Raw genomic sequence first — 14,045 nt, 5'->3', positions numbered from 1 at the left:
GGCAACACTTTTTCTGAGCATTAGTTCAATTTTCATAATAGGTAGATGTTTCAAAGTGAAAACCAATACCATAATTATACAAAAAACACAGAAATGAAGCCATAAGGTAGTTTTAGAAATGCTTATTGGTATTTCAGTAATAAGTATATTCTTGGAAACAATATAAAGTTCTAAGAAATGGCTTTTCACATTTCATGCAATGGCAAGTTTTCAACTTACTGTAGAGTAAAATCTAGATGTATTAAATCATTTGGGTTTTTTGAATGTGACATACTGTGCATACTTTATCATTATGTAAGTTTAACCACAACCTTTTCAAAGTTTGTTTTTGTAAATTAGTCCAATCCTATGCATGTTTTTATTGCTGGGTCTTGAATCTGAACCTGTTTTCTTCTGAGTTTAAGACAAAGTAAAAGCATATTATTGCTTCCATCAGTGCAGTCCTATTCCTGTTTACCTAGCAGAAAGACCCATTGAGTTCAAGAAGGCTTAAGGTAAGAATGTATAGGATTGCCCCCTAACTCCCTTTTCCCTTGAAAAAGGTTGCAATCCTATACATATCTAGATATAAGCATCACTGAACCCAGTGGGCCTTCTGCTGCAAGGCTACAGCCTAGATTAATTGATTTCACTGGGACTTATTTCCAAGTTAAACCACAGAGGGTTGGGCTTTATAGTTCTGATCACCTGATGCTGGCAAGCCTGTTCAGGTCTAATGCATATTGTGATAAATCACAGAAGGACTCCAAGGCAGAGGGGGAGAGAGATCTTGGCAGCAATAACATTTTAAAAGTAAAAAAGGACTTTAATGTTATTTGACTTTTTAAATGGTTGCTAAAGAACAACATGAAAAGAACATTATTTACATTTTGATCTTTGTAAAGGTCAAATGTTCTATTACAGAGTTACCAAATGAAAAGAGCTGAGGAAACAAATTTAAGAATGAAAGCAACTCTTTGTTTCACAGCAGCTAGACCATCTGCTGGGCTTCCTTAGATGGCTTTTGGTACAGAGGATGCAGTTTGGGTGGTTGCTGCTTGACAACTAAAGAGAAAAATGGATGAGTAAACACAACTGGCAAACAAGATATGAAAGACAGAAAAGATTATTTGCTGAACAAGGCTGCCAACTCTGAGAGTGCATATACAAAGGCATAATGAAAATAATAGATTAAATAAATAGCAATTGAAGCAGTAGTTCCCATCTAGTCGTGTAGTAGGGAATTACAAGGGTAAAAAGACACAAGCCTCACATATAGCAAAAGGGACTCCAGACAAATTTGTATTAATTTTAAGTTTCCATATCAGAACTTTTCTTTTGCGTTGGCAGTCAAAATATATTGTAAACCGCCAGATGATCCTCGGCTGAAGGGAAGTATGGGAATTTAATAAATAAACAAAACAAATATAGCAATGAGCTAATAATATTCTTGATCACAACAGCCAAAAATGTAGCAAAACCTATGTAAAATGCTTATACTTGGGGACATAGCTTGTGGCAACTAGGATCTGTTACTATTCTGTAACTATTCTTTAAAGACTCTTTAAGTAGGATGGCCAGGTGCCTTCTGTATCTTTAATACTTGTGCAGACGAGAGGATTTCAGCAAGTGTAACTTGCATAACAAGGTACCTTTACTGAAATCCCCTTTTCTACTCAGACTATTTAAAAGGGCAGGAATCCTGTCCTCTTTCAACAGGTCTCCTACCCTTTCAAACATGAGAGCACAGAAAAAAGAATTATGTGCCCATTCTTCCTCATACCCCCAAAAGAGTGAATATGTGCTACGGCAAAAAGGAAGGATATAACAGATGCATGTATCTTTCTTCACAAGAAGACCTTGAGAAGGGTGCGCAGACAGAAGGTAGGAATGAGGGATGTGCACAGTCACCCCAGGGCCCATATTTTCTCTCATTAGATATGATTCAGACTGTTATTGGTAAGATAGTAGTAGTAGAAAAATCCTGATGTCCTGGTTTTCAGGTGTAAAAATGTTGTTGGGTGAATTTTGGTGAATCAGGATGTAACAATCATCAATCCTTACAGATGATCAATACAGGCCAACAGCATGATTTATTCACTACACTGGAATATAACTTAGAATGAGGCATGCCTAAGCTCCATTAATATGCTGTGCAACTTCTTTCTGGGAAGCTACTTCAGTGTAGCAACAGAAGGGGTAACTTAGATGCATACAGCAGAATTAAAGCATGATACCCTGTATGTGACCTTGATGTAATTTCGGTGCCAGGCAAAGGCCTTGATATTTTCCCGGGCTGCTTAAGCTTCTGTAAATTGCTTTGACTTGAACTTCTTGCCCCATCTCATTTGTTTTGGCCCCACCCATTAAAGGAGTCCACTTGCCCTCCTGCAAGGTTGGCCTAATGCAGGTACCCCCAAACTCCCTGACCACTGGTGCTGTTATCTAGGGATGATGGGAGTTGTAGTCCCAAAACATCTGGAGGGCCATGTTTGGGGATGCCTGGCCTAATGCCTTGCTCTGGACTCTCTGTGCTGCCAAGAGTGCCACCTGATTGCCTCTACAATTCCACAGCTTTTTATGTATACCAGTCTTTACCAACCTGGTGCCCTCCAGACATTTTGGATTACAATTCCCACCAACTCGCCCAGTTCTGTCAATCTAGGTTGCAGTCCCACACTAATTTACCTGGGACTAAATCTCATTAAGGGACGCGGGTGGCGCTGTGGGTTAAACCACAGAGCCTAGGACTTGCCGATCAGAGGATCGGCGGTTCGAATCCCCGCGACGGGGTGAGCTCCCATTGCTGGGTCCCTGCTCCTGCCAACCTAGCAGTTCAAAAGCACATCAAAGTGCAAGTAGATAAATAGGTACCGCTCCGGCGGAAAGGTAAACGGCGTTTCTGTGCGCTGCTCTGGTTTGCCAGAAGCGGCTTAGTCATGCTGGCCACATGACCCGGAAGCTATACGCCGGCTCCCTCAGCCAATAAAGCGAGATGAGCGCCACAACCCCAGAGCCAGTCACGACTGGACCTAATGGTCAGGGGTCCCTTTACGTTTACTAAATCTCATTAAATTCAAGGGGACTTACTTTTGAGGAGACTCACATAGTATTGCATTGTTAGTATTTTAAAAGGGGAAAAACAACAACAGCTAAAGGATGGGGCAGGTCGCTATTATTATTATTATTATTATTATTATTATTATTATTATTATTATTATTATTATTATTATTATTTCATTAAATGTGTATACCGCCCTTCGTCTGACGATCTCAGGGCAGCTCACAGTACGAAGCGGCGAGTGTCCAGTGCGCACGCGCCGACCTTCCGCTGTTCCAGAGGGAGGAGCCGTCCTGGCGAGCCGCCTTTGGATCGGGGGTTTGGCGATCGGCTGCGATTCCTCGCCAGAGACGGAAGGAAGTCCCGAAGCCCGCACTCGACGCTCGCCGAGCTATCGATCTCCTTTTTTCCCCAAAGCCACCCTTGCTGGTGCAGCCGCTCGTGGTGGTGTTCGGGAAGCAGCCGACATGGTGAGACGGGTGGGGATCGGGGGCCGGCGGGAGGGAGAGAGGGAGGGAGAGCCAGAAGGAGCCCGGGGAGAGATCGCGGGGAGGATGCGTCTCCCTCGTCGGAGTAAGTGGGTGAGTCAGCACATCGGAGTGGTGGTTGTGTCTGGGCCCAGGTTGTGCCTCTTCTCCTGCCGCCTTCAGGAGCCTGAAGCCTCCCAGCGCTGCCTCCGCATCTCTTTGGCTGATCCCTCCGCCTTCTCCCTAAATCAAACTTTCCTGCATTCCCAAATCTTCTTTTTCGCGCCTCCGAGCCCCTTCCGCAAGAAAGGGGCAGCCTTAGCATCAATCCCTCCCGCACCGTTTGTTCAGATTTTTTTTCCATAAAAGAAGATAATCCACCTTTCTCTAAGATGCAGGGACTATTATGGCTGCCCCAACACCTCAACCCGATAATAATCTCAAATTCTCTCCTCCTTAACCGAAAGCGAAACTCCTTTCTCATCCCTTCGAATTCGCAGGCTTGTCAGGCAAGATAAAATGTCTGACCAGAAACTGGTTGCCGTCCAGTTTTTCTGTATAACCTCCAGAGGAAGCATATGTCCAGTTTGCACAAAGAGCGAATCATTCACCATTGCTCAATGATGCAGCATTTTATTCTGCTTCATGACTCCATTGTTCTCCTCTGTATGACTTCGGGGTAGCGGGGGAGGACTTTTCTCAGGGTGAAAGTTGAACAGGTTTGTATGTGGCTGTATCAAATATTTTAGAGCCCCGGTGGTGCCAGTCTCCAGTTTTACTTCTTCCGGGTATTCTATGAGCAAGAGACATGTACTTCAGCATAACTTCTTGAATTAAATATAGGCCTTCATGTAGCCCTCACACACACCTTCATATAATCAAATTTTAATTTGCAGATTTCTTGTTTAGAACACATCTTAGAATTTTCTTGATCCCCACTAAAATAGCAGAAAAGTGTTCTGTTAAAATTTCATTCAAGTAGGAGTTTTGAATTTGGTTTAAAAATGCCAAAGTGCTTCAATGTCTTGTAGACCCTGAATGCAGTCCTTCAAAGAGAAGTGAAACCATTTGATTCAACATGGCTAGTGTGGGGCAGTTAATGCTGTAGAAAGCTGTTATTCTGCAATTGTCTAGTAGTGTGTTGATTCATGCTTTGATCAGCCAAAAAAGGCATGATGTTGCTCTTACTGTAATCAAAAGTAAAACTTACCTTGATTTTAAGGAAGCAAGATTGTAGTGTTAGACGTCGGACTTGTTTCTGTGCAGCATGTTCAGTATTGGGTTGCTAATCACGGATCATTTCTTTAAAGCTCCTCACCTTAAAAATGTTATTTCTTACCCCTAATCCATGATAACATGATTAGGCCATGTGCCCATGCTACTTACTGCACTGTTTGCAATAACTTTGAGTAATTCTAATCTCTTTCTTTCCCATACCTTACCTTATTTCTCCCTTCCTCCCTATGCCTAGCTTTGCATTCTGAGCTTCTTAGCAAACCTTAATAATTGTGAAGTGCCACATTTAAACAAACAAACCTTCTTCAGTCTTCTCTTGAAAGTAAAATTTGTCCCAGCCTGTATATTTTTGTGGCTACTGGCTGTACCTTCACTGCCATAGGTAATATGTCTTTGAACAGTTTCTGGGCATCACAAGTGGGCAGAGTGCTGTTGCACTCAGGTGTGCTTCCCGTAGGTATCAGGTTGGCCACTGTGGGAACAGGATGCTAGAGTAGATGGGCCTTTGGCCTGAACCAACACGGCTGTTCTTATGTCTTACTTTAAAATGTTTTAAAGCATAATGTACCTTTGTAGCTGATAATGCTACTCATGTTAATAGATTCTATTTTGTGCACTTTAGTTTCGCAACCAGTATGACAATGATGTCACCGTTTGGAGCCCTCAGGTATTATTATTATTATTATTATTTATTTTATTTATTATTTTTCTCAACTCATTGCAGTGATTTGTACCTAACTTTAATAGCCAAAGGAATATGCTAGTAAACAGTTTTCCATATGAGTTTGATTGATTGCCTAGACATTGGGGAAAGTGCAATCATATTTTTTTTAAAGGGAAAGTTGTAAGAACTAGTGTGTACACAGTTACACCAATTCCTGTTTTGTGTGTATGCATGTGCTGTTTGTGAATGAACTACAGAGATGCTTGCCAAATGGATAGTAATTCTTCAGGTACTTTATATTTTACTTGGTGTGAAAAGTATTTAGGGTTGCTTGGTCAGAACATGATTGTATCAATGTTCCAAACACTGTCTTGTGAAGCCATTGACTCCACTTGAACATAAAAAGACATTTGTTATATTCCATTGGCTGGTAAATTATGGAATTATAAAAGGCATACGGAATGAAATATATCTGGCAGCCCAAAGTAAAAAGACTTTCTGGGAAGGTTGTGGTGCTGGGAGAGAATGCACATGCAAGCCAAGCTGCAGCGCTTCACTATGTTAGTTCAGAAGTTCCTTGTTACTGTAACTTGGTGTGTATTTTTTCCTCTCTCTGTCTCTTTCACCTTCCCAGTTGCAGTGGTGCCAGAAGGTTGCTTATTGCAGTATGCAATATGATCAATGTACTTCTGGAGTCAGCACATTTTAAAAGAGGAACATTTTAACCTGTGTTTTCTTCTTTAGGGGCGAATTCATCAAATTGAATATGCAATGGAGGCTGTGAAGCAAGGCTCTGCAACTGTTGGACTAAAATCAAAGAACCATGCTGTCCTAGTTGCTTTAAAGGTAAACATTAGGGTAAAGCTTGGAGTTAATCCTCCCCCCCTTTAAAATGAGAAGAGGATGCATGCAATTCTTTCCTACTATAATACTATGTCAGTGGTAAGAGGGACTATTGTATAGGGCAAGTATCTCTGGAAGTGTGGGTTTGAATCCCACTGCTGCCAAGCATCCTTGTAGCTGGTAGAGCTCAGTTGGTAGAGCAAGAGACTCTTAATTTCATGGTTGTGGGTTTGAGCCCTACGTTGGGGAAAAGATTTCTGCATTGCAGAGGGTTGGACTAGATGACTCTTGTGGTCCTGTCCAACTCTACAATGCTATGATTCTATAATATATCTGAACTCCTTTATTATACAATTGTAAGCCTAACTACCATGAAGTAAAGTACTGCATTCTAAATGCTCTGGAAATAATAGAACATAATGGTGCTTTTTCCTTTCTAAATACACTACCCGCCATTAATCATTGCTGAGCTGCTGCCAGATAGACAGTACAAGCAGCGATGGTTTTAGGCGTGTCTGATATGTACCAAACCTGGAAGTGACTCGAAAACGTCACAAAAGTGGGGCGGGGGCAGAATGGTTTGTTTGCAGACTTTTTCTGTCGTGCTTCAAATATACACGATTTCACTAAAATGTGCTGTGCCTCACAATGTAACTCCCACATAAATGGGGAGTTGCTTATACTGAGCTACCTAGAAGAGTGGTTCCCAGTTGCCGAAGTACAGCAGACCCCATTTTTCAAAAGCCAAGCCATGGACCCACTACTTTTGAAAATTTTGATATGTCTATGGTAATTTTTGTTATGTGAATGGTGCAACAGACCCCCTGGGTGGGTTATGCAGACCTGGGTTCCATGGACCACCAATTGGGAACCACTGGTCTGGACCAATCATCTGGCAGTGTACCGCATTTTCATGTGTTCATAAGAAGGGATGGATAAAAGACTCTCCATTCAGTTGTTACTATAACCATACTTGTCATTGTCAAAATGTTTGTGTGACTCACAACTATTTTTTCTGTGTTTAGAGGGCACAGTCTGAGCTGGCAGCTCATCAGAAAAAAATCTTATATGTTGACAACCATATCGGTATTTCAATTGCTGGGCTTACTGCTGATGCAAGGCTTCTATGGTAATTTTGCAAATTGGTTTATTTCATATTTAGGGCACAGAGATAAAATTACACCTATTTTAGTGCATTTCAAATATTTATATGCCTCCTTTTAAGAGTACATAAAATTGCATGTAAACCCCAGTGGTACCATTGACTGGAATTAAAGCAAATTGTCTGGGATTCAGCTAAGAGGTAGCCAGTATTGTGAGGGTGCAGGGGAAGGGGCTGAGATGGGCAGAACAGTGACTTGCCAGGCAATGTTGTGCATGTCTACTCAGACGTAAGTGCCATTGAGTTCAGTGGCGTTTGTTCCCAAGTAAGTGAATATAGGATTGCAGCCTGAATAAACCCTATTTCTTATTATTCATTGCTTTTCACATGGAGAAGAATGTCCCAAAGTGATTTGCAGCATAACTAACATTAAAACCTCATATAAAACACAGTGGCTAAACATACTCTGTCCAGTAACTTCTTGGAGAGGTGAGATTTGAGCACTGCTTGTTGCTGCGACCCCCAAGCAATATAATTGTAGCTGAACAGCTTGCCTAAGCTGATGCCCTCTAGATGGGGCTACTGCAGGACACTCCATTAATCACAACAAGGATCAGAGCTACACCTAGAATGAAACCTGCACATAACAAGCAATCTACTGATGTATTTTTGTTTCTTTCTTTGAATCCTGCAGCAATTTCATGCGCCAGGAGTGTCTGGATTCTAGATTTGTATTTGACAGACCTCTTCCAGTGTCTCGACTAGTATCTCTGATTGGAAGCAGTATCCTTTTTTGTGATTGTAATCTTGAGACGCTCATAGATTATGCTCTGCTCTTGACCAATGTTCTTACTACTTCAGTAAGTGTATTGATCAATGTAGTGACTTGTGTAAGAACTAAACTAGTTCAGGTCATTGGAGGTGCTGGATCCACTGATCCCTGGAAAATTTCAGCCACAGATGGTAGTGGTAAAAGCCAAATGATAAAATTGAAGAGTTGCATTCAACAGTGTTACTCAGCTGATGGTAAGGCTTCTATCACCAAAACTGGGAGGGAAGTAATTTTCTGCAGCTCCAGCCCACCCATCACCCCCAAATTCTGCTCTAGAGGATTGGGAGGTCCTCCAGAGCAGATGAGGGAGGGAGAATATATCTGAAAATTTATTATCTTCTGCTATCAAAGGTCTTAATATCCACTGAGTGACACCCTTGAGTATAACTCGGAATGTTCTGCATGTTCATGTTACTTGAGCAGTAAGTGATAACTTTTGTGTAGTTGCCACAATAAATCAAGTGCATATATCTTGAATATTTGTGTTGAGTATTCACAGGCATTTGGTTTAGTGGGGGGGTTTCTCTGCTCAGCTGTTTTGTGGGTTGTGTTTAATTGAAATGTGTGTTGCTGATGGTCTTAATAGCTTTTATTTTAAATGCTATCTGCTTTTAGCATTACTTGTCTTTCTATTCTCTCTATTTGTAAGCCTTAGGGCCCCCTTGAGGGTGGAAAAGTGGGATAGAAATGTTTTTATAACTGAAATATGCATGCCGTTTGAGACACATTCCTCAGCTTGTCCAAGAAACGCAGATACCAACACAACGGTATGGTAGAAGGCCATATGGTGTCGGACTTCTCATTGCAGGCTATGATGTAAGGCTGATTTTCATACTTGTCTATCACATATTCCTTGGATGATACATTATTCTAAAGTATAATGAGAGTTTTCTATGCTAGGAGAAGCATGATACTATATTAGCAACATGGCAGTAAACAGTGGGTTGTCTCCAAGGGCTGTCCTCCTGTGAGCACAAGACCTTTTGATCTAGTGGAGATGTCCACTAAGGGGAAGTGATTTTTGCTGATTGCCCCACTCCCCCGCCTCCATTCTATACTGTCACAAGCCATAACCTCCAGAATAGGTTTTGGGGGGATGAAGGAGGGGGAATCGGCAAAACCCACTTCTCCATCTCACTGCTTGTGGAATGCTCTCCCCCGGGTGGTTTTCCTGGTGCCTTCATTATATACCTTTAGGCACCAGGTGAAAATATTTCTCTTTAACCAGGTCTTTGGCTGGTTGACATTCAATGTCCTTTTAATTGTGTTGTGGAAAGGAGGATTATTGGTTTGCTTTTGTTCTTGTTTTTTCTGCTTTTTATACAGTTGTACTTTGGATCCCGAACGCCTCGGTACTCGGACGTTTTGGCTCCCGAACGCCACAAACCCGGAAGTGAGTGTTCTGGTTTGCGAACGTTCTTTGGAACCTGAACGTCCGACGGGGCTTCCGAATGCTTTGGTTTGCGAACGTTTTGGAAGTCGAACAGACTTCCGGAACAGATTCCGTTCGACTTCCAAGGTATGACTGTATTGTAATTTTATGTTGTGAACCACCCTGTGATCTGCAGGTATAGGGTGGTATACAAATTTATTTAAGAATAAGAATAAGAAGACTCCACTGCTGCAGTAACAATACAAGGAGAATCAGTTGTATTTCATCCTATATGCAAGGCATGAAACATATGGTATAATATTAGCACCATATTATTTTAGGCCTTTGGTCAGGAAACCTGAAAATTGAAAATTGTATATGTACCCATATATGTTAATTACAGATTTTATATGTTGCATTCTTTTGAAATAAAATAGAATGGAAATATCTTTCTGCTATTTCATGGTAAATAAATAATGTCCCTTTGTTTTACTAGGATATGGGTCCCCATATCTTCCAGACCTGTCCTTCTGCAAATTATTTTGACTGCAAAGCAATGTCCATTGGAGCTAGGTCCCAGTCAGCTCGAACTTACTTGGAGCGACACATGACTGAATTTGCTGACTGTAAGTGTTTGGTCTCCTCTATCTGATTTGTAGTACAGTCAAACCTTGGCTCCTGAAAGCCTGTTACTGTACGTTTTGGCTCCTGAACACCGAAAACCCGAAAGTGTTCCAGTTTTTGAACGTTTTTCAGAAGCTGAAGGTCCAACGCGGCTTCTGCTTGAGTGCAGGAAGCTCCTGCAGCCAATCAGAAGCCGTCCCTCAGTTGTCGAACAATTCGGAAGCCGAACAGGCTTCTGGAATGGATTAAGTTCGACAACCGAGGTTTGACTGTATGATGTTTTGCACATATTGCTCTACCCCTTTCTCTCATGTACATGTTGTGTTCCTGGTTTATTGCTGAGCAGACTTTGACTGGTAATCACAGGCATGGGATGGGAGACACTGCTTTGAAACTTCCCCTTCCCTGCAGGAGAAATACAGTGGTACCTCCAGTTGCGAACGGGATTCGTTCCGGAGGTCCGGCCGCATCCTGAGGAATTCACAACTTAAGGACTGCATGTGCGCAGCGTGCATAGAGCGCTTCTGCGCATGCACATGTGGCGAAACCCAGAAAAATACTTCCGGGTTTGCTGCATTCGCATCCCGAAGATTGCATATCCAGAAGGATACATAAGTGGAGGTACGACTGTACTGAGCTTCTGAACTGGTCATAACTGAAAACATATTTTACAGGTAATCTGAATGAGCTAGTTAAGCATGGTCTGCGTGCCTTGAGAGAGACTCTTCCTGCAGAACAGGATCTGACTACTAAGGCAAGTGCTGGAAACTTTTTTTTAATTTGTGGTCTGTTCTATGATTTTGGAGCGTGAGTAACACTAGCAAAGCACAATACAGAAGGGGGATGAATCCTATCATTTGTGTAAGTGGAAGCCAAAATTCACAACTGAAGAGTTGTACGTAGTGAAGATTATTCAGGTAAAAAGATACAAAATAACCCTTTTACCAGTGCACCCAGAACTCCTGAACTGTATCATTAGCTTAAGCAACTCAGCTACATTTGAACAGCACTTGCATGCATCACTTTTATACATGTTTGTGCAAACACTAGAAATGTGCTTACCGACTTATAAATAGCAGGTGATAGCCAAGTAAGTCATTTGCCAGTGATTCAAGTGGATCAGCTCTGAATATGGCTAATATTGGATATTGACCAGCACTAGCAAGGAGACACTTGTATGCATAATAACACTAGTTCTGATTATCTGGATTGCTTGAATAACAGCAGGCCTATGTGAAATTCTGGGGTTGGGGCCAAAGTAATAAAGGCAATGTTTGAGCTGCTGCAGGAATTCTTGGATGAGCAGGTTTTTCTGGATCTATTCCAGTCAAATACATACGTATGTGATCAAGGGCTTTATTGGGGAATGTCCTGTATGTACCTGCCACTTTTGTATCTACTCCAAGGTGGTGTTCCATATCCTGTCATTTTACTGATTTGTGAGGCCACAAGGGTACAGGACTGCTCCTTCATAGCAATTAATACATTGTGAGATGCTTTGCCAGCTAAGGTGCACCTTGCTTCACCTATGCTGGCTTCTCATCATGATTAAAATCAGGCATCCCCAAACTCAGCCTTCCGGCTGTTTTGGGACAACAACTCCCATCATCCCTGGCTAACAGGACCAGTGGTCAGGGATGATGGGAACTGTAGCCCCAAAACAGCTGGAGGGCTGAGTATGGGGATGCCTGATTAAAATGAACAGGAGGTGTTCCTTGGTGTCTATCATGGAGGTGGCTAATATTTTGCTTTAACGGGCAGGATTTACCTAACCAGCCTCATCAGCAGAAGCCCTACACAAAGACTTCTGCACAGGCACAATGTTGGGAAAGAATGGTCTAAATCCTCCTGACTTCCCTTTGAATAGATGTACATAATCTGTGCTGCAGAAAGACTGTGGCGCCTTTCTTAGTTTTACAATTATCATTTAACAGAATGTTTCCATTGGGATTGTTGGTAAAGATATGGAGTTCACTATTTATGATGATGATGATGTAGCACCATTCCTAGAAGGACTTGAAGAAAGACCCCAGAGAAAGGTACGCAAATTTAATACAACACATTGAATTTACTTATACAGTAACATTTTGTAAAATGCCTGATTTTAGTGTTCTATAAGCTATGGTTTTGCTACTACCATTTTCTTTAATCTCAAAGGTTTTGGGGGCTATCCACCCCACCCCACCTCAATTGTAATGAACCTGTCCACATTCTGCAATCTTCCGCTGAGGCATTTCTCTAGTTTCCCTGTCTTTGAAGGAGTAGTGATTGGAGAGAGGACCTTTTGGGGTTGTGAAACCCTTTCTGTGGAAAGCTGTCCCCAGTGTAGTTCTCTTGAGATCTGCTCTTTGTCCTTTCGTCACTAGAAAAAGGCATTATTTTAAATTAACAAGCCTGGTCCAATATTTAACCTGTGGAGAAATGAGACTCCTATACTTTGATAACGTTTAACTGTCTTAATTGTCCTAATTATATTAGTAATTGTTAATAGGTAATTATTTTATTGGTCCTGCAGGAGACATCTACTAATGAAAGGCAATAACTTTTGCTGATTTCTCCTCCCCATCTACCACTCCAGCAGCCCTCAAAATCTGTTCTGAACAGATTCTAACTCTCTAGAATACATTTTCTGACGGCTGCAGGAGGGGGAATCAACAAAAATAGCCCCTTCAGATGCCATGGCACTAAAGATAAGCTGGATATCACAAAGTATTTTTAAGGAAGTTGTCCTGTAAATGGGGACAATGAGAGGACACTTAATAGGCTCCAGTATGAAATTATTTGGTACAACCGTTACTGGGTTTTTCAGTCACCGAATCATGTTTATCTAAAAGGTTTTTTATGTTGGACACTCTTATCTATATTGGAACTTCAGAACCATTTTTTAAATAAGAGGAACAAATTACAGTTAAAGCAGGCATGTATAGTATGACTGCTGTCAGGCTTGGGAACTAAATGGGAATTATATTAAAGTTGCAAAGATTTGATTAAAAAAGATATATCGTGGCCTAATTTGATTTTGATTCTATGCAATTATTTAGTGCAGAATTGTGGAATATTGAAAATCAGAATGGACTTGGCCTCTACAATTAAATATTGGTGGGGTTTATATATTTGTAAGATTTTGTTCTATAATTTGCTACCAGTGACAATTAAAACTGACATAATTTTAATTATATTTAATATTTTTATTTTACCTTTTCAAGACTGCTCAACCTGCTGAAGAAACTGCAGAAAAGGCTGAAGAACCAATGGAGCACTAATCATTGTGCATGCACTTCAGACACAGGAATGCCAGAGCATGCATTTGTATTCTGTTAACATAACTCTGAGATAAATGCATATTGTAGTGATACATTCTAGTGAGTTGGTCTACAAAAATGTATTGCCAAAAATCCTAAACTGGCAGCAAAGAATTAATAACTGACCACTGCTCTTGAGATGTCATTTTCTAGAAACTATGGAATATTGTTTTATATGAAAAAGCTTGTTTTCCTGTCATAAAGGCGTTGATTAAATAAACCTGTTTCTTGAAACAACTCGCTCTGGTTTTTATTTTTTAATTCATTAAATCAGGAAAAGCAAAATCATTATCACTGCTTCTTGAGGGAGAAAGTTCCATAGTTCAACTATGCACTGTGTGAAGAAGTACTTTCTTTTCTCTGTCCTGAATTGTCTAACATTCAGTTTCATTGGATGGCCCTGAGTTCTAGTGTTATGAGGCGGAGAAGGACTTTTTTCTATCCTCTATCTACATGCCCGAGACCAGCAGGTATAGGTAAAGGTAAAGGGACCCCTGACCATTAGGTCCAGTCGTGACCGACTCTGGGGTTGCGGTGCTCATCTCGCTTTATTGGCCGAGGGA

General features: G+C 41.3%; 1 protein-coding gene across 1 annotated transcript; it reads left to right on the top strand.

Annotated features, from left to right (window-relative positions):
* The first annotated feature begins 3,123 nt into the window (after positions 1-3,123).
* Positions 3,124-13,719, top strand: PSMA1 (proteasome 20S subunit alpha 1). The gene is made up of 10 exons (XM_081183787.1): positions 3,124-3,510; positions 5,366-5,410; positions 6,152-6,253; positions 7,276-7,379; positions 8,047-8,135; positions 8,930-9,000; positions 10,053-10,182; positions 10,855-10,934; positions 12,115-12,219; positions 13,387-13,719. The coding sequence occupies exons 1-10, from the start codon at positions 3,139-3,141 to the stop codon at positions 13,441-13,443; spliced, it is 1,155 nt and encodes a 384-aa protein (XP_081039913.1). The 5' UTR covers positions 3,124-3,138; the 3' UTR covers positions 13,444-13,719.
* Positions 13,720-14,045: the final 326 nt, after the last annotated feature.

This window comes from Podarcis bocagei (assembly GCF_964188305.1).
Source record: "Podarcis bocagei genome assembly, chromosome: 1".
NCBI classification, from domain to species: Eukaryota; Metazoa; Chordata; class Lepidosauria; order Squamata; family Lacertidae; genus Podarcis; species Podarcis bocagei.
Note: the sequence above shows the minus strand (reverse complement) of the source record. Positions and strands in the feature narration are given on the sequence as shown.

Bases quoted from the DNA above. Each gene is read 5' to 3' on its own strand.
- PSMA1 (XM_081183787.1), top strand. From the start codon at position 3,139: ATGGGGCAGGTCGCTATTATTATTATTATTATTATTATTATTATTATT. The intron at 8,136-8,929 runs GTATCCTTTTTT...AGCTTGTCCAAG, and splicing joins AGTATCTCTGATTGGAAGCA to AAACGCAGATACCAACACAA. The intron at 9,001-10,052 runs GTAAGGCTGATT...TTGTTTTACTAG, and splicing joins TTCTCATTGCAGGCTATGAT to GATATGGGTCCCCATATCTT.